This window comes from Fundulus heteroclitus, unplaced genomic scaffold (genome assembly GCF_011125445.2).
Source record: "Fundulus heteroclitus isolate FHET01 unplaced genomic scaffold, MU-UCD_Fhet_4.1 scaffold_55, whole genome shotgun sequence".
NCBI classification, from domain to species: Eukaryota; Metazoa; Chordata; class Actinopteri; order Cyprinodontiformes; family Fundulidae; genus Fundulus; species Fundulus heteroclitus.
Genome location: NW_023396978.1, coordinates 2,271,689 through 2,291,713, shown reverse-complemented (window position 1 = coordinate 2,291,713; position 20,025 = coordinate 2,271,689). Strand labels below are relative to the sequence as shown.

Sequence of the window (20,025 nt, the reverse complement as noted above, 5' to 3'; positions counted from 1 at the left end):
GACTCTGGTACCTGAAGTTGAAAATCCACTGAATTGAAAAGTCTGTTACTGCTTTAAAATCAGCAGTTCATCTGTATAAAATTAAAATGTATTTGATGCAAGTTGTTTGCAATAAAATGAGACCAAAATCATCCTGGAATAACAGAATATCATCTAAGTTTGAGGTATCTCTCCAGTACTAAAGAGCCTGCAACCTTCTGTTGGTTTTCTGTTGTTGTTATTTTTAGGTAACGGGCCACGTTTTGGTGTAAATCATTTATAATTCACATACCTTACAAGCTGCTGTTTAAGCCACAGAGTGGACTGGCTGCTCCATCCAAGAGATGATTCATCTGGAAGTAGTGCATGAAATTATATTCAGTCTATGATTAAACATTCAAGTGCTATCAGTGTCAGCGTTAACTCGTACAAAAGATGCATTAATTGACCCTTCTCCCAAAGGGGTCACGCTACAAGAAGCTGAATCCATTATCGTCTTTTAAGATCCACTTGACAATATGTTCCCCATTCAAATCCCCAAGCAGCAGTGGTCCTGCCCCCCCCCCCCCCCTTCCCCTCCCCCTTCCCCTCCCCTTGGAGAGTTTAAATGGTGACCTGACTCTACAGATCAATACACGGGCTTCCTGAGTCCCTTTGTGCGGTCAGACAAAAAAAGCGGCACGCTCCCTGCACTCTCTTTCGTGTCAATAACAAATGACCCTGAAGCTACAGACTGACCCAGATGGGGTCAGCAGATGGTCAATACAGCTTTGATGCTTGTACTGACAATGCTGGTATTGATCGCCGCGCAGCACACGTCGCACTGAAAACAGCTGGCAGTGCTCTCGGGGGGGGGGGGGGAAGTTGTCTCAGGTTCAGACTGGTGTCCAGAGTGTCAGGATCAGGGCACTCATGTTTGTATTTGTAGTTAATGTAATTAAAGCAAGCTTTGCTTCCCTACAGGTTGAAAATGACCAATGAAGAAATCAAAAGGGCCATCCTAGAGATGGATGAGAGAGAGGAGCTAGCCAAAGACATGTTGGAGCAGGTATGTTCGCCTGCTTGATGATCAGCCTCATAACAACTATAGATTTGATAGATTTATAGTGAATTAATTGCAGAGAAAGAAAAACTATTCAGTGTCAGGAACCTGGATTCTCTCTGTTGCTTTTTTATAATTTAGGAAAATGTACATTTCAGAAACCTCCCCAGTCCTTTTAAACAGGAGGTTTATGAAGTGGTAAGCATATGCTTATGTGCGCATACTGTCAAATTAGTATAAAAATTTCAAGTTATTATTTTACTTAGATTAAGAAAATAAGGTTGCAAATTTTAAAATTTTAAAACTCAAACAGATTTGTCAACAAAACAACACTAAATAACACAGACAACCTACTTATTAAAGTAGGTGAGGTGAGTGATTTATAAGCAGGTTCACTTGACATAGTGGGTGACGAGTATAACCAGGTGGGTTAAAAGTTTCAAAACGTTCAACAAAAACAGGGGATTGCAGCTAGAAATACTGAAACTAGTTGTGTATATGAAGTGTCACATGAATTTATCAAGTTTTTTAGGTATGATTACTGTTATTGAACTGCTGGTATGATGGTTCTGCCTAATTGTTTCCCCATGTTTTTCAGCTGCTTAAATTTGTCCCAGAGAAAAGCGACATAGATCTTTTAGAAGAGCACAAACATGAGTTGGAGAGGATGGCCCGAGCTGACCGCTTCCTCTACGAGATGAGCAGGTAAGCATCAGGCGCTCTGTATCCTGGGACAGCTCTGATTTCCATTTGTGGCCAACTTCTCCTTGCTCCTCCTGGTGCTTTAACGTAAGAATCCGGTGGGCCCGGATAAACCCAGTCAGTCAGGAGTCCCTAAGTAGAGTACATTTTTAACTTTACAAGAAAGAGCTTTACTCTTCTTTGGCCGTTTAATAATCCAAATACTATCTTTCATGAGGGAAAGGCGATTAGTCGGTCATGGACGTGGCCTCTAAAGAAAAATGTCTACAGTTTTTGTAATAAGGGGTTTATGTAAATAATACATGGTGAGAGCTGAGTGCATGTTTACATTGTGGAGATTTTCTTAATTTTTTTGTGCTTCCACAACCCCTTAAATGAAAAATAAAATAAAATAAAAAACTTGAAATCATTCATGATGTAATGTGATTTAAGAATAATTTCTTAACAGCTGCATTAATGTCGAGCACATCTCCTCAGCGATAGAATAAGCATGACTGCAATTATGTTATATTTTACTCACTTTTCCCTCATTTCATCTATCCATACCCGCTTATCTGTACAGTACAAATAGGATTTAAAGACATAGCCAGACGGTGCAAAGGTTGTTAAAGTGATGAAGTGAGTGAGTTCAAAGGGGGCATAAAGGGCTGGACCATTCATTGGAGTCACGTTTAAATAGATAAATATTTGTAAGCTTTGATGATCTAAACCTGATAAATATATGCTGTTATGTTTGTGCCTGCCAAATATAAAGAAGACATATTCAGATTTTATGGAGAATCCAAACTTCATGACTGTTTGAAAAAAAGATAGTGTTTTTAAAGGATTCATCATGATGAATTCATAATTTAGCAGAGAATATAAGTCTTTAATGCCCTGGAAAAGGCTGCAGTCAGACAGTGAAAAGCTTTCAGATAATTTAGTGAAATATATCCCCGTCCTCTTTTCTCCCCCTTGACTGCATCTCCTGTGGTCAGAGGAACATTTGGGCATTCAATATCTTCTGTCCCTCTTTGAAAGTCTCCCTGCCCGCTTTGATGAACCTTGAGTCAAGTTTTACATCCCCATTTGTCATCTCTTCCTTGTGACAAGGGCCCTGTGGAGGCTTTAGACAACAGTGTAAAGTGAGAAAGGGGCTTTTGCACGATTCAGTGGCTCCTACCTTTTTGAAGTTTCACTCCCCTAAAGACAAATGAAACTGACCCCTGTTATTCTGTTTGTCTCCTCCTCTCGCTCTTTGTTCTGCCCTTCAGGATCGACCACTACCAGCACAGACTACAGGCTCTGTTCTTCAAGAAGAAGTTCGCAGAGCGTTTAGCTGAAACCAAGCCTAAGGTTGAAGGTAAGGACAAACACGACAGTCCGGCGGTTCCTGAATATAACTCAACGGTAACCTCTCTGCGGTCACCTTGTAAAAGGGATCAAGTTCAGTCTTGGCAGTTTTAAAATACGAACAATAAACAGATTATACATTTTCTAAAACTGAAATCAGTTTCTTTGAGCTCAGAAAACCTTTATAGACACATAACCACGAACAGTGCCGCTTATGTCACATCATTTTGCAGCCGAGCATTGTTTCTGTTTGTGAAACCATTTTAACGATTCCTCACAGATGAGCCGTTAGCTCATCTCAAGGCCGAAGGTACAAAGTATTTTTCTTTGGATTTGTTCAGTAACTCCAATCAAATTACGATTGTACTAAATATCCAGCTGCTGAGTCGACATCTTCACCAGCCAGACGGCGCTTTTGAGTCAGGTCTTTCCCGTCGTTTCTCACGGCCGTGCAGTCGCTAGAGAGCTCCTGCCGCATCTGGACGTGCAAAACGCAGCTGTGCACCGAAAACACGCATGAGATTATTCTTTCTGGCTGTGCAACATATCAGAGGATGTCGGGATCGACTTGGATACACGTCTAACCGGCAACGCAGCGCAAAGCAATTACCGGTGATTTATGTTCGCAGGTTGGGCTCATCTCGAGCCTTTGCTGAGAAAGTGATGAAGAACACAGCGGATAGACGTTAATGTAACTGGAGTCTGGTACTATTTAAGGAGGCATTCGCATCAAAAGCTGGAAGGAACCAACACTTTGAGAGCTGCATCATCTGTGTACTTCTGTTCCTACTCTACTACATGTATACGGGGGAAATTTGTGAAGACTGGATCACCGATCACTAGCCACCTTATCAGTACTTTTTAAAACCCATGTTTGGGGTGAAGAATGCAGTCTGTGTGTTAGACATTCTTTCAGTATCGCCCTATAACAGCTTCCTCCGTCTTCCAATCAATTTACACCAGTTTCCTAGTCCCTGCAGAGTAAAGGCATCCTCCAAGCATGATTTTGCCACCGCCTTCTTTCCTGCCTGAGAAGGTTTTTACAGTGATGTGCAATGTTTTTTTTTTGTTTTTTTTTATGCCAAAGATAACTTTTGCATGACTGTCAAAATGTTTGTCCCATTTGACCAGAACACTCTCTCCTATGCATTTGTTGTGTCCACTACATGACACGTGCCCAACAGGATGTCTTTCAACAATTCAATAATCTGCCAGATTTGTCCAGTGCACAATACAGAGTCTCCCTCCTAAACTGTGGATCTCTGCATCTCTTTAAAAGTAACACTTTATCTCTGGACTTCTTCTCTGATTGATGCCAGCTCAGTTTAGGTGGAAGGCCAAGTCTTTGTAGGTTAGTAGTACTTCCATACTCTCGATTTTTTTTACCAGCGGATTAGACACGGTCTGTAAAATCTTGGCATGTTGTTTTATAACCCAACTCTGCTCTAAAGTTCCTCACATCCCAGCCCCTTACTGTTTGATGTGTTCTTTGGTCTTCGTGATGCTGATTGTTCATTAATCTCCTCTAAGAAAACCTCCGAGGCCTTCAGGGAACAGCTGGATTTACACAGGGATCAGATTGCACACAGACGGACTTTATTCACTAATTAGGTGACAAATGAAGGTTATCGTCTGGACTAGATCTTTTAGGCATATCCACGTAAAGGTGGCTGGATACAAGTGCATGCCACAGTTCAATCGCACTTTAAGCTTTGCTTATGGATGAACTTCGTGTTTATATAGCACAAAAATTATAAATTAACTACTTTACTTAATTGTAAAGCTTGTGGTTGTAAAAAAAAAAAAAATATCACAGCATTTTGAACACTTATAGAGGTGTGAATATATTTCCAGGGCAATAGTTTGTTGATTAAATAGGATTTCAGTCCGACCGTACAAATGAAAGGGATAGAAAAAAGTAGCTGGGAATAAACTTGTGGCACATCTTTCCAACACATGATATCGTCATGACTTGTCTGAACAGATGACTTTCTGCAACTTATTACCAGGGAATACTAAAACTTAGAAATTATAATATGTATCTACATATAAATTATTTAGCCCCATGCATTTCATTCAAATTGTATGGTTGCATGCATGTGTGTGTGCATACTGGTCAACTATACTTTGGTTTTATGCAGTTTTCCCCTCCTCTAGCCAGCATCCAGGTTACCATGGAGGCTGTTTTGGAAAGCTGGCTCATGTTAAGAGAGGACAGCATCTGCTGTGAACCCTGAATCTCACTTCAAAGATGTCGGAGGGGAAAAAAAAGCTTTCCAGTGTGTGTGCATGCGCAAATATTCATGACTGAGTTGTCGCTGTAGCTTTTAGAGCCAGGGTTGCTTTTCTGGGCTTTGATGAGAACATCACACTTTTTTTTTTCCCGGCAGTTTTATTTGCACTGGGGGTTCATTGCTGTTTGTGCGGCAGAATTTCTTGTCAGAAACCCGATTCCTTCTGGTAATATATTCTGACATACATTTCACCCTGTGCTGGCCCGGGAAGAGAAAAGAAACCTCCACAATTGCTGTTGTTGGATCCAAAAAAAAATCCCCCCGACCGCACTGCTCATCAATTTCCACGGGGGGAAAAAAAGAAAAAATCTCATTGTGTTTTATTATTCATGTAACTTTGTCACATAGTGCAGATTAGACCGTAAGTCTGCAGACCTCCCAGCCTGTTCAATGGGAGCTTCTTTAGAAGATGGCCAGAGCCAGACGAACAGTTCCCATGCTGCTTCACAGTACCAAGAAGTGTAACCATAACAATATGATGTTTGTTAATGATTTTCACAGTCACACTGATGGTTCCCTCTGTACAGACGGGGAACCACCTGCACTTTGCCAGACGGTCTCTTCTCAGGGGGGAATGAAACGGACAGCTTTGGCTCATGTTCGGTATATTCCTTTCCCCCCTCGCTGTTTTACTGATGGATGGAGGGACGGAATACGTTTCCCACCGAGCTGCCCACTTGTTGTGGAGAATACCCATCAGTCATCGTGAATGACGTTAGAAATAAAGGAAATTCTGGGGGAATTGAACTTGGAGTTCCTGCGTCTCAGGGGCGTTTGAGTGAAGTAACAGAGTGGAAGGAATAATTTGAGCCCAGTTTGTTATGTAATATGCAAAGTTGAACAAGTTTAAGGTATGATCTCAGCAGCTGTTTTTCCTCTTTCTGTGTTCCCGCAGCCATCCTGAACGCCTCTGTGGAGGTGGTCCGGAGCAAGCGTCTGACTCAGGTCCTGGAGGTGGTGCTGGCCTTCGGAAACTTCATGAACAAAGGCCAGCGGGGGAACGCCTTCGGGTTCAAGGTCTCCAGCCTGAACAAGATCGTCGACACCAAGTCGAGCATAGACAGGTGGGCCACGGAAGGAGGTGGACTTGATTCTTGTTCCACAGGTGGTGACCCGAGTTTCAGACTCTATCTTGAGTCGCACTTAGCCAAAAGAAAGAAAATGTCAGAGTTGCTATAGACACAAATTTAAAAAAAAGTCTAAAGGTCTCTGACTTGAGTCTCATGATTAAAGGGGTGAAAGACAGCAGCAGAGCCCAGGTCTATAAGTAAAAGCTGTTTGAATAAGGTGCCTTTATCTGGCAACGCTTTAAGGTAATAGCAAGCTGATTTAGTAATTTAATGCTTAATCTACAACAATGCAATGTTATAGGCAGATTAGATGGCTAGCATCTAATGGGAAAATGTTAATTGCAGTCATTAGAGACTTGAACTTGGAAAATGTGAAACGTCTGGGTTGGGTATAAACGTAAATCCCGTCTCATTAGGATTTGAATTCTAAGCCAATTAGGAGAAAATGAGCAAAGAATGAACAGAGAGGGCCCCTAAAAAAACGTGGCTCAGTTTTTCTTCCACCAGCCGTTCTATTTTTCACTAAAGTTAACAGCAGAATTTTGAAAGAAAGTGACAGAAAAACAAGAAACTACTTGTGGTGGAGACAGATATGCACTTACACGAACAGAGTGTGGGAGTCCTCCTCTCCTTACTGTAATGAAATGTTGTCCGTACACTTGTTGTTGCCACGGAAACAGGGACTACTGGCATGATTTCCAGTCTCTCAGATGCGTCTTAATATAAACAAGGAGACGAACTGAAGCACAGCACTTTTACTCCACTGCCTGCCTGACCTAATTCTTCTGTGCACTCGGGTGCTTAAATAGGTTTGGACCCTGGATATGAAACTTTATACCATCCGGCTCCCTGAACACAGTACGTTTGAGGGAAATAAATGGAAGCATTGATATTTTCAGATGCATGTCGTATTTGTAAGTATCACATCACTCCCTGAGGGAAACGCTGCTATTTAGAGGCCCGCTTCCATGGTAACCGACCAACAATCTCTAAACAGGCACATGTACCAGATAAAAAACAAGTAATCTTAATAATCTAAAGCAAATGTTCCGTCATAATTAAGAGATATTTTGGAATTGGTGTCCCAACTGCATTATTTTTTATTTTTTTTAAGGAGATTGAAGCTGGCACTTAGACACCTTCCTCACTATCTGTCAGTGAGAACTAATGTTTCAGTCATAAGAGAAATACAGCGCTCAGTGTTATTGTTTGATAAAATTTTAACAAGTGATTTAAAATGCACCCTGTTTTTTTTAATGCAGAATATTCTCCTTGCGAATCATGCTACATTTTTCAAACCAAGCTGTTTTTGAAGGCAAAGGATTAGTGATCACCAAGAAAAAAAGGAGTTATAGAAAATGTAATAACTTGTTATTGCAGCAGGGTCTGCAATGGGCCAATTGCATGTTAGCATCTTTAGATACTTTATAAATATTTAATGCCTAGCTTAAGGATAGCATTTCAGCACGGTGCAGAAAAATAAAAACCTTCAAAAATCTAGAGTAGCTGGCATGACTTTGATGTTAGGAATAAAGTGTTGTGACCAGAGGTTTTCAGCCAGAGATGGGCAACATTGCACAGTTTACTCTGTGCTATGGAAAAAAACATCCTGTGATAACAATCAGTAATCTTCCAATAATACCAATAAAATCTATATGGAGGATTCCCAAAGTCTGGAATCTCCTCCAGATCTGGACCAAATCCTCAATTAATCCAGAACCAGTCCTCGTGTATTTTTAACGCACACTCAGCTGATGCTCCACCGACAGACGTGGGAGATCTGATTGCAGCGCAGCATGCTCCTTTAACACTGCAAATTAAATAATATTGTCATTCAATGCAAAACGCTGCAAAACAACTCTTCTGCACAGAATTAGTACTACCCACAAAGGAAATGGAGGGTGGGTAAGCTAAAATTAGCCTTGCACTTCAGTAAAACATTAAAGTATGCATGTCCATTGGGCGGTGTTGCTAAAAGATTTTAGCAGCTTTGTAAAACGCAGTTAACATAGTTCTGGAGCAGAGAAAACGGACCAAAGCCTCCACAGGGTCAGGCTATGGGTTACTCTATAAAATAAAATGATCATGAACATAATTATTGATGAGTGATTTAGGCAGAGCATGATCACAATATGTCTCTGCACCTGTTCATATTAATCCCATGTGCTACTTTTTATTAAAAGAATCCTTGAAGTTCACAGGTAGATTTTGAAGAGATGTACAAAATCTCAAGAAATGTCATACATTAACCATCTGATTGGATAGGGAAGGAAACCTTCTAATAAGTAATATTTCATGGCGTACTTGTTTTAGTGAGGCCCTGGACTATCTGTAGTGACAGGTTTATAACAAAAAGCCAACATTTTGACACCTATCATGCTATCCTCGATACTAAAAGATTCTGTGATCTTATTTTAAATGCATCTCACCCCAACTTTCAGTATAGCTCATTTCCTACTGAGTGTAACGTGGAGTTCATAACTGGTATCGTTACTGTATGTTTTAATATCAAAGGAAGCTGTTAAACAGAAGAAGGCAAACTGAGGTTTAGTTTCATCTAAGTAAATGTTGCTTTTGATGTGACAGGAATATCACCATGTTGCACTACTTGATCATGATCTTCGAGAAGAACTACCCCGACACGCTGTACATCCAGGAAGACCTCAGGAGCGTGCAGGAAGCCGCCAAAGTCAAGTAAGCATACGGAACCGCACAGTCTCAGTTTTAACTTAATGTAGTTAAGTTAAATTATAATACCAATAGAGCCGGCTGTGCTCTGAATCATAATCTGCTACTCTGGGGCATTATGTGTGTGCTCCTGAAGGTGCCACCTACTAAAGCATGATTGATAAACACAAACCTCTGTCGATCTTCTCACTCCTTAGTTTGTCAGAGTTGGAGAAAGAAGTGCACAACATCAAAAGCGGGCTGAAGGCTCTCGAGGCGGTGAGTCGCGTTCCGTTATTTTTCCTCCTCCCTCCCCGCTGGTTCTTCTGCCGCCTGTAATTATGTTTTCGAGCCGTAGCAGAGATGTGCAGCACGTCGAGGTGTTTAAGTGCTGGTAACGTCCGGTGCCTTGCAGCATGGCATGTGCCACACACAGAAGACTTGAAGCAATTATAAATCGTTTCGGCGTTCGGTGAACTCACAGTGACCGGCTTTCGGGGCTCAAGGTTTTCACGCCTCGCGTCTGTGTCGCTTCCCACCAGGAGCTGCACTACCAGCAGAGCAGGACGAGGGAACGCGGGGACAAGTTTGTGGCTGTGATCGGTGACTTCATCACTGTGGCTGGGTTTAGCTTCTCTGAACTGGAGGACCAGCTGAGCGAAGCCAAGGAAAAGGTACCTCTTTCACTGTCTACGTTTAAATTGAAGCGAACTGATGTCATCGGTGTGGGCTTTTACTCTGGCTGCTACGGCTTCACATTACGATTATATATCTACACCAAAGACTGAGTGAATTTAAGAGACCGTCGGAGTGTAAGCTCAAATGTCCGTGTGGGTGGCTTTTATGCATCCAGAGCTAATCATCCTCGCTGACAGGCCTGCATGTCAGACGGACTGAGGGAATAAAGCAAAAAAGGTGGAAATCTGAGAAGCGTGAAGCCTCTGGACATCCATCTGAGTCCTGCGGAGCGATTTCAGCCTGGGCCGGGAAACCCAGAATTGAAAGATTACCCAGGAATCCCCCCCCTCCCACATCTTCTCTTTGTCTCTTTAAGTTAGTATTTTTAAATCCCCTCGCCTTCCATTTACAAGTGGAACAACTGGCCTTTTGAACCCCGCTGGCTCAAGTACTGATGTATGGTAGGAAGTGTGTCGGCTGAAGACGTCAATGGGACCGAGGGAATGTTAGAGTAAGTCGGTGTTGAAAAGATTTATGGGAACGTGTTTAATTTGCGCCAGTTCACATTTAGCACCCTGAATGCCTCAAACTGTTAAAGGCTCTTGCTTTAGCACAGATATTACATTGTACTAGACCTGCTAGCCTCCCTAATTAATGACGGTGTTGAAGACCTGAACAGCTGTACTCCTCAGAAAAATCAACAGGTTGCAAGACAGATGGAGGAAAAGAAAGGAGACCAGGCCCATGGGTTTTCATGTTGAGCCTCCCTCTCAGTTAATTATTTGCTCAAGGAGGGGTGAAAATTGGAGGAAACATAGTTTGGATGTCACAGGGGGGAACGAACTGGGAAGAATAGGGCACCAGTTGGTGAGGTAAAACAAAAGGACCTGTGTTCGCCGGCCCAGACTCCAAACACACAGCTGTGTGTGTCTGTGCGGTTGGTAAGTGGGTGTTTGTCAAGGTCCTCTGACTGGTGGGTTTCCAGTGGAATACAAATATAGAAGTCAGAATGTGTGTTTCGTCTTTAAGAAGGAGGGGGATAACCAGACAGATCGGCCTGCAGAGGCTAATAAAGCACCATGGCAACAGATAAATTGTGTCTCCTCAATGGAGCAAGACATTGCTGCATACTATACAAAGGATTACTGTCACAAAAGTCATGGAATTACTTGGAGGTTTTAAAAACATTTTTACTTTACTAAAAAAAAATCCTATGTTACCATTTCAAATTAAGGTGACTCTTCGTCTGCTAGTTAGATATGAGACCCATATCCAAGTTTGGACACTAATGCAAACCTAATTAAGTGTTGTATAGTCTGAAGTTATAAAAATTCAGAGTTCAAGAAGTAGTTTCTTCAAGTCCTTTAAGGCAAGGCACTGCAAGTTTAATTATAAAGCAAGTAACAAGACGGTTCAAAGTGCTTTAAGTAATCATAGAAGGAAATGTTGGTCTGTTGACAGCAGTTTCTTCAAATTATTTGTAGCTAATGAGCAATTTGTTCCCATCAAACCACATCCTAATTCCGATGGTCTAAATCTGTGTTGTTTTCTCTTAGAACTCTGTGCTAGAGATGAATCATGGTAATTCACCTAAATGCCAGCTAGCATGACTGTGTTATGCTATTTGTTCCAAAAAAAGCCAAGATTTTTTTTTTTTTTTTTTTTTAAATAACGTACAAACATTTATATGGTGAAAACAATTATTTTAATTATTCTTAGCTTAACACATGATTTCATAAATATGGAACTTGCAAATTAATGAAAGCCTGTCCTGCTGCTAACTATCAATGTGCATGGCATACATCTAAAAGTTTAGCTTTTAAAATTATGGACAGATTTCTTACTTGGAGCTAAAGCTAAACTTTTGCCTAAAAGGACAAGGGAAAGTTTAACTTTCAACTGAACTTATAAAGAAGTTCAACAGAACTTGGGTTTAGCTGAACTTTTATGAAGCAGGTCATGTTTCTATACAGTTTTCCAGCATTTTACCAATGTTACCTCCAACATGAACAGTATTTTTCATGCATTTTATTATCTAAATCAGGTTTTTCCGTTTGTATTTTTGAGCCTACTCAGAAACGTGCGTTAGTCCTTAATGTGAGTGGAGAAGTGCTAAGCTACCGTCAGAGGAGGAGGACGCTGCTTCGCTCTGTTTTTGTTTTGTCTGATGCAGTGAAAGTCGTATTCCTTTCTTCATTGACTGTTTTTGTTTACCCATTTAGTTCAGACCCCGAGGGGGGGGACCAGAGGAAACACTTTTGACCAGATGCGTAATTAAAAGCAGAGGGGAGGGATGATGGTGGGGTTGTTGTCATGGACACCAGGCCCATAATGACAGGATAGTGTTGCTTCCTCAGAAAAGAGCAACTTGGGTTTTTATAACAGCACTGAGGCCACATACAGAAAACTAGACTGAGAGCGAGAGGGACTTCATGATGTTCTGTCACTCGACACCCACATATAGATGGAAAAGTCGTGATGTGTCTCTTTACTTTCCAACCTGATTAATTTTACTGTGTAGATTGAGTCACAAAGTTTCCTCCAACTGTTTTGATTCAGGAAGTCTTTTTATAAATGGTATATATTAAGATTTAACATCTGTATGTATTTTATCTATTCATATATTCAGAGAAGCTCCATGTTGTGAAAGGAGCAATTGGCAATAAAAGTGACCTAAATCCTTTTTAGAGTAGACAGAGTAGGTGAGAAATATTTCAAATACCTTTTATTTTATGTGGCAATTCAAATCAAACCAATACTTATTAGTATGATAGTATCAAGCCTGATCTTCATCAGGGTCTTTGTCTGCTGTGGGATCCATTTATGTTCTGTGTTGATTCATTCAATGATTTATAAAGCACTTTAATTTCTCCAATGTGAGATCAATAAAGCATATCTTATCTTATCTTTAAAACATCCAAATAAGGAGACCTAAGCGCATAACAATAAAACGATAACACTTAAGAGGATCACAGACAAAAAGAAATTGCTTCTTGTGTTGTCATAAGAAGCTGATTACACAACCAACCCTCTGTCAGTATGTAAACCTGCTAGTAATCACATGCCATTAAGCTGTGGGGGGTTGTGGGATTAACTAAAGCAAAGGGGTCGGGGGAAGAAAAATGTAATTAAAATTAAAAAAATCCGTTTTGGGATTTCTTGTCATTTAATATTTTTTTCAAAGATCCTTGTAATAAAGAGTGCAGCCAAAGGTAAAACATGTGTGCAACTAGCAGTAATTGTTGTACACGTCTATCCTTATGTTCTGGGGAAAATAACTCAAGCAGTAACTAAAGCAATCTCACTTGCTTTTGTACATCCTCAGTAAACTGGTAATTAGTCAAGTTTTTTTTTTCTATTTGTGCAGGTATATTAAGACAAAAAACAAAATTTCACAACCTTTGCCATGGAGCTAAAAAAGAAAAGCTCAGATGAATCCTGTTTACAATCATCATCCATGTTTCATCATAATTGGAGTCCACTTTTTGTAAATGCAGTTGGTTGGACAGGATTTGGAAAGGCACTCTCCTGTCTACATAAGGTCCCACCAAGCTTGAAGTCAAAGGACCAGTTTAGACCTCCAAGACGGGATTGTATTAAGGCACCAATCTTGGTAAAGGTGCAGAAAACATTGTACACTCACTGGGACTGCCCTGAAGTGAGCAGAGTGGCATCCATCTTCCGTAAATGTTAGAAGTTCGGAACCAACAGGGCACTCTTAGAGCTTGCTGGCCATCTAAACTAAGAGATCAATGGGAAAGTGCTTTAGTAAGGAGGCGACCAAAAGCCCTATGGTCGATCCCTCAGAGCTCCAGCCTTGTTCTGTTGAGAAAAAAGAACCTTCCAGAAGGACCACCATCTCAATCCACCCATCAGTTCTGCATGATGGGGGAACAGACAGAAACTAAACCCGATTAAAAGGCATATGGCACCCAGCCCCATAACAGCAAAATGTGGAAACGCTGATGTAAAATAGTTTGTCCCAATAATTTCCGTTCACCCCCCGTAGCCCTAATGAACAGTTAACTAGAGAAGGTAAAGTGTTTTCATAAAATTCCTCTTTTAAGAAACAAAATTAAATAGAACTCATAAAGGCACGTTATTTGTTGTAGTTGGACATACGTTATTAGAATGATTATGACATTTCATAGGTGTTAACATTTCCTTTTTTGGGATCTAAAAATGAATCTTTCTCTTTTTTGGGGTTATGATGTGTGTGTACTGCAGAACAGAGCCGACAGTGTAGGAACGTTTGGCTGCAGGCAACAACGTCCTGGCGCCGAACACTGAACAGCTTGAACAGGACCGTGTGGACATACGGTGGTCAAATCAAGCAGCCCCGCTACGCTGTGTGTGTTCCTGCAGCTCTTAAGAAAATTAATTTCACACACACCACCAGAGTTTAGTTTTTAAGGGCATGCTTATGCACGGCCAGTTGGTTGTTCCTGGAAAATCTGGTTCAGTTCAGAAGATTCGGTTTCTGCATCCTTTTATTTTTTTATGTCAGAATCTAAAATCTCTCTTTGCAGTTCACCAAATCTCTGAAGCACTTTGGGGAGGACGAAGGGAGGATGCAGCCCGACGAGTTCTTCGGGATCTTCGACACCTTCTTGCAGTCGTTTAGCGAAGCTCGGCAGGACCTGGAGAACATGCAGAGGCGCAAGGAGGAGGAAGAGCGGAGGGCACGGATGGAGGCCATGGTGAGATACTCCTGAGAAACTACGGCTGGCTTCACTCTTCTCTTCTCTTCTACAACAACCGTTTCTTTAATCTCTCTCCAGCTGAAGGAGCAGAGGGAGCGTGAGCGGCGGGCGAAGAAGGGCGGGGCCACGGAGGAGGTCGGCGGAGAGTTTGACGACCTCGTCTCTGCGTTACGCTCCGGCGAGGTCTTCGACAAGGACCTGAACAAATTCAAGCGAAACCGGAAGCGCTCCGTCAACCAGCTAGTAGAAGGAGGCGGCCGGGAGAGGTCGGTCACTAAGGTGAACTACTAAGGTTGGGAAAAGGAAGTAGGTTTAAAAGCAAAAAACTTTCGAGATCCGAAATCTGCCATGGCATAGATCGACTTTAGCCCAGATCTTTGAACAGTCATGGAGCAGACGTTGGACCGGACGTCTAGAGACATGCATGGACAGCTATGCTGCCTCCAAGAGCGCAACACTCCCCTCTGATTGTCGTTTTAAAGCTGCCTCCGCAGTTGGGACGGAAGGATGGACAGACCACTGTGACACGTTGTCCCACGTCATCTGACTATCCATTTAACACTGTGCTTCAGGTTCTCCTCGTTGATCACTCCTGCTCTTCCTCAGAAACCTTCTCTGTTCCTCTGAGAGCTCTTTGGTGCTGAAGTTTGGTTGTCGGGATCAGAACTCTGGGATTAGACGGTCATGTTGTACATAGATGCCAAAAGGAAACTTGTGAAGCTTGACAGGTTAGATAAAAACAGAGAGAGATGATGGGGGGAGGGGGGGGGCTGTGAAAGCCATTACTTTGACAGTCATGGTGCTTTTTCCCTAAAAAAAAAACAAAAGATTTCACAACAACAACATGGATCTGTGCTCCGATGCTACAACAATGAGTATGGAGTCAAGAAATCTGTTGCTATATGACAAAAGATCCTTACATGTGGCCTCTGACAGCACACTGCATCCCCAAGAAGATCCCGACCACACATTTTCCAGGAAAAAAAAACTAAAACAATGATTGTGCCACAAGAAATAAGCCTCGGCTACATCTGTAAATGGTTTCCAAATCTTTCTGGCATCAAGCAGTGCCAAAGCAGAGAGGAAACACCAATGTAAATGTATTAACTCTAAATATTCTGCAATTAGGCGTCAATATATATTTATATTTAGATGCAGACAAGCTAATTGCAAAGATGTAGAAGATTTTTTTTTTTTTTTTTATGTTTCAGCCTTTTGGGATTTTGTACACACAATGCATTCTTTGTTGGTGTTGCAGGTTCACGTTGTTGTTGAAGTGAATTTCTTAAACATGTTACGCTTGACGAATAAGAGGTAACTGCTTGTCCTTTTTCACTCCTTCCTGTCTTGTTTGCACTGTGGCTTTTTATGACGAGCGCTCCAATGCAAACACTAGCCAACGAAAGCTGATGAAGGAATGCCATAAACAAATTTGACCCAAAAGAGTCACTCTTTAATAAGTTTACAATAGTGTCACTGCTTGTAGCCACAAAGGCTCAGATCTGACTGTGCTGTTGTATACTTCATCAGTTTCATCACTGAATCACCAATCTGTTTATGTTTTAATTTCATACGCCAATGTCAAACCTCACCTTTTTAAGGAGACTGTTTGTTCTTGTTCTTGTAATATTAGGGTACATCAGGGCAGTGAGAAACAGTGTAAATTGACTGGACACAAAGTGGACCCAGAGCTTCCCTACTTGCTTATTGTGGGCAGCTGGTTGCCAAAACAAACCGTAGAAGCTAGTATTATTTGTTTTCCTAAGATTGTCCAATTTTCGTTTATTTTTATTATTTTATTTTATTTGCATATGCATTTCCAAAACTTCAGAAGCAGAAATGATGTTCGGGGCTGAATTGATTGCGATATGCTGATCTATCTCTTAAAGACCTGTAGGAGTTGGATGCAAGGAAGGTTGTCACTCTTGAGGCTTATAAGGTTAATAAATAAAATCTTCAGAACTAAACACCTTGACAGAGATAAACCACTTGAGAAATCATAAAAGTTCCTTGTTTTGTTGGATCTAAAGTTTTAGAGGTGTCAAAGACTGCTCCTTGCTTGAAAAGCTAAAGACATTGCAAAAGAAATGCCGATTCAGTTTGCAGGAGAACTGAAGAAGCTGTTTCCATAGTAACCGTTAAAATAAGCCCAATCCACCTGTTTGCATTGTGTTCATGTTATTGAGTCCAAGAGCAGTCGCATATCCCTCGTGATGAACTACAAAACTAGACTAAACTGAGACATGTCCGTCTGAACAATATTCTCACATCTTATCTGCTAATTGTTTGTAAATGTCGACCTTTAAGTGCCTCAAATCCTGTTTTTTTGTTTTTTCCCCAACACCAATCATTCCTCTGTCTTTTAGTGCTTGTGACTTTGCAGAAACGTTTCCCAAGCCCATGAACTGAAAGTGGGTTCATGGTGACTGGCGCCATCTTGTGGTGAAACATGGTGCAATGTCTTTGCATTTCTGCCCAAGCTCCAGGTACTTAACAATCGCCACAAAACAAATTTGTTTTATCTGTGACTGATTGTATAATATGTAGATAACACCCCATAGCTTTAATTTATCCATATTAATTTTTTTTTTGTTTTTTTTTTTCACTGTGACACCTCACCATATATTTATATTCAGACTAAAGAGAACCTGGTGTGAAGTTGAGACCCCGTAAGGAGGTGCGATCTGTAGAGATTAACCCTTAAACCAAATTATTTAGACACTTTAAAATCAAAAAGAGGACTCAACTCTTCTTAAACCAGCATCTTGATGTATTTTTGAGCTCTTCTCCTTTTTTTTTTTTTTATCTTTGCCCGCTGTCCTCTCCCAGTTTGTCAGTACGAGAGACTTCAGCAGACCACTCTGAACTCTTCATTCAGAGCTTTATCCCATACTGTAGTGCATAAAATTCACCGAGGGATATTTGAGAAGTTGTCAGTATTAATACATGTTTGTGTTGTTACATGTTTGGATGTTTATTTTGGCCATTGACTGGCTGTTTTTGAAGTGTAAAGATGGAAATCCGAGGAAAGAAATTAGTAGCTTGTTCAATGCACTTTTTATAATGATGATGATGAGGATGATGGGACATTTCCATTTGCAGAACCAGTTTGGAGGGCTCGGCTCCCTCTGAGGACAATAGTGGTGCGGCAAATAAGGGTTGCTAAAAGAAAGGTGTGTAGAGGAAAGACTGGAAAGTGAGACAGTCAGAGTGGCAGGAATGGGATGTGGAAAAATCAATTAAAAAAAGAGAACTTTTTAGGGGTTTTGGGTGGGTTCTGTCACCGTCGTATCTGTCATTACATGCACATGGCGCCGATCTGCATGCCTACGGATGGTTGCACAAAGTTTGATTTCTTGATCTTTTAAAAAGAACGTTGCTTGCAAAATGCAACCCACCTGTTACACCACAGTCTGTACTGCCTGAGAAAAGTTGCACCCATTCTTTAAGTTTGTATAATTGTGAGAAGTCCGTACTTTTATACAGTTGGAAATAAACACACACAAAAAAATCCTCCACTGAAAGATGTACAGTTGGAAAAAAAAGAAAAGCATTTTGTACACCTTTGTTGATGTTTGAGATAAGATTAACAAAAGATGAAAACATTGAGGAATGTTCCATTGTTCCTGTACATTGTACCTCTATTTATTTGCCTTATTTAGTTTGGTATATTTTGTATGTACACACAGCATTACAGCAAAATGTTATATTAAAAATATGAATAATTGACCTGTGGTCCGTGTTTGATAGATGGTTCTGAGACGTGTACAAGAATCAACCCTTTTTTTTTTTTATTTCTACAACTTAATTTTTGTTTTGTATTTTTTTTTTCTCACCCCATGTCTTTTGTAGGGTTAAAATAAACAGATGTTCCTGAAAACTGTCTCTGCAACTGCAGTTTGTTAAAAACTGTTATTCTATGTTACCCATCATATTTTGATAAAAATGTTAAGATTTCTTCTGTTCTGTGTGGGCTTTTCATAGCCGAAACTTTCACAGCAACAAACTCTTTAATCTTCAAGCAGATTTTCAGATGTTTGGGTCAGTTGTCCGGTTGCAACCAAGGGGTGTAACTTATCTGAGATAATTTCCGTTGCTTAAGGTAAGATATCAAACTAAACAAAATGATTTACTATACAGCCAACACCCATTTGTATATTTTACTATTCCTTTTTAGTTCAGACTGTATGTTACGTGTTGTCCTGCTGGAAGGGAACCTCTACCCCCAGAAAGTGTTTGGTACCCTCTAACAGGTTTTCTTCCTGGATTTAGCTCCAGACATCTTCCCTTGAACTCTGACCAGCTTCTTAAGTCCCTGCTTTTTTTTTTTTTTTTTTTTTTCAGGAGGATGTGCATTACACAGTTTTCCTACACACAGCATTTTGCATGTAGGCCAAAAATATCCATTTCGGTCCCGTCTAAGCAGAACTTCTTCCACAGCTTTGCTGTGTTCCCTGCATGGGTTGTGGTAAACATTGTCACATAGCTTTGACAGTGGCCTTCTTCTTGACACTCCTGTTACAACTTGCTAGATTATATAGATTTTTGACTGTGGACCTCATAGGACCAACAGCAGCAGGTGATGTGACAGCCCAAATCATCTCTGATTGTGGAAACATCAAACTGTACATCAGGGAACGTGGATTCTGTGCCTCTCCGCTCTTCCTCCAGACTCTGGGATCTTGCTTTCACAGGAAATGCAAACTTTACTTTTCAGTAAGATGCTTCTGATGTCTGTGGCTCAGGAGTTGCACAAGGGATGTGAGATTTGTATGCCATGAATAGGATTTGTCTGGGCACGGGGACTCTTGATGCACTGATTCCAGCGTTTTGCTTGGATATCTTGCTGTTTGTGGACCTTTTTCTGTCTCGCCTTTTTCTTCCACTCCACTATCCATTCAAATGCTTGTTTACACCACTTTCCTGGATTAGTCTTCTTGTGCAGGGTGGGAATGACCTTCGAAGGAAAGAATGACCCTTGAGACCTTCACGGAACAGCCAGATTTGTATGGAAATACATGTACACAAAAGTAGACATGTAAATATATTTTGGTGGTATTTCTAAGTTAACAACCACAAGCTATAGCGACAACATGACAAAATGTGAAAAGGTTCAGTGGAGTCAATACTTTTCAGGCTTTTGATAAAAATGATTTTATTTACTTTTATCTCACATTCATTATTTGATACAAACTTCCCATCTTAATAATTCATAAACAGGACCATGTTTTCCTTTTGGAATATTGAATTGATGTCTCAAAACTGCTCCTAGGGTTCCAGATCTGATCCTTGGTATAAACCCTATACCTGCCTTGAGCCAATCTGTGTCCCTCAACAGCAATTTCTGACTGTTGGGCAATAATTGCATTTGTGGGGGACATTCTGGGCAGGAAACCAAACAGCTTCTCACTGATCTGTACCTCTTGTCTTAGCCTCTCTTTTATCACTCATTCCCAGTCATCTTTATCCCTCTCTAGTTACAATTTTTTACTTCTCCCTCATATCAACATGCTCTCCCTCCAACCATCCAGCATCTTCTAACTATCCAGGACTCTGTT

At 40.9% G+C, this 20,025-nt stretch overlaps 1 protein-coding gene across 5 annotated transcripts in view; it reads left to right on the top strand.

Moving 5' to 3' along the window:
* The window catches only part of daam2 (dishevelled associated activator of morphogenesis 2), a 128,721-nt gene extending 110,527 nt beyond the window's left edge, over nucleotides 1–18,194 (top strand). For 4 of the 5 annotated variants that reach the window (XM_036132856.1, XM_036132854.1, XM_036132855.1 and 1 more), the window contains 9 exons: nucleotides 943–1,027; nucleotides 1,620–1,726; nucleotides 2,977–3,065; nucleotides 6,245–6,413; nucleotides 9,006–9,113; nucleotides 9,305–9,365; nucleotides 9,629–9,760; nucleotides 14,294–14,464; nucleotides 14,546–14,758. In XM_036132856.1, coding sequence (XP_035988749.1) covers nucleotides 943–1,027; nucleotides 1,620–1,726; nucleotides 2,977–3,065; nucleotides 6,245–6,413; nucleotides 9,006–9,113; nucleotides 9,305–9,365; nucleotides 9,629–9,760; nucleotides 14,294–14,464; nucleotides 14,546–14,758 — 1,135 coding nt within the window. Of the gene's footprint in view, nucleotides 1–942; nucleotides 1,028–1,619; nucleotides 1,727–2,976; nucleotides 3,066–6,244; nucleotides 6,414–9,005; nucleotides 9,114–9,304; nucleotides 9,366–9,628; nucleotides 9,761–14,293; nucleotides 14,465–14,545 lie in introns of all 5 variants that reach the window. The other variant, XM_012881858.3, reaches the window with a different exon arrangement.
* The last annotated feature ends 1,831 nt before the right edge of the window (nucleotides 18,195–20,025 follow it).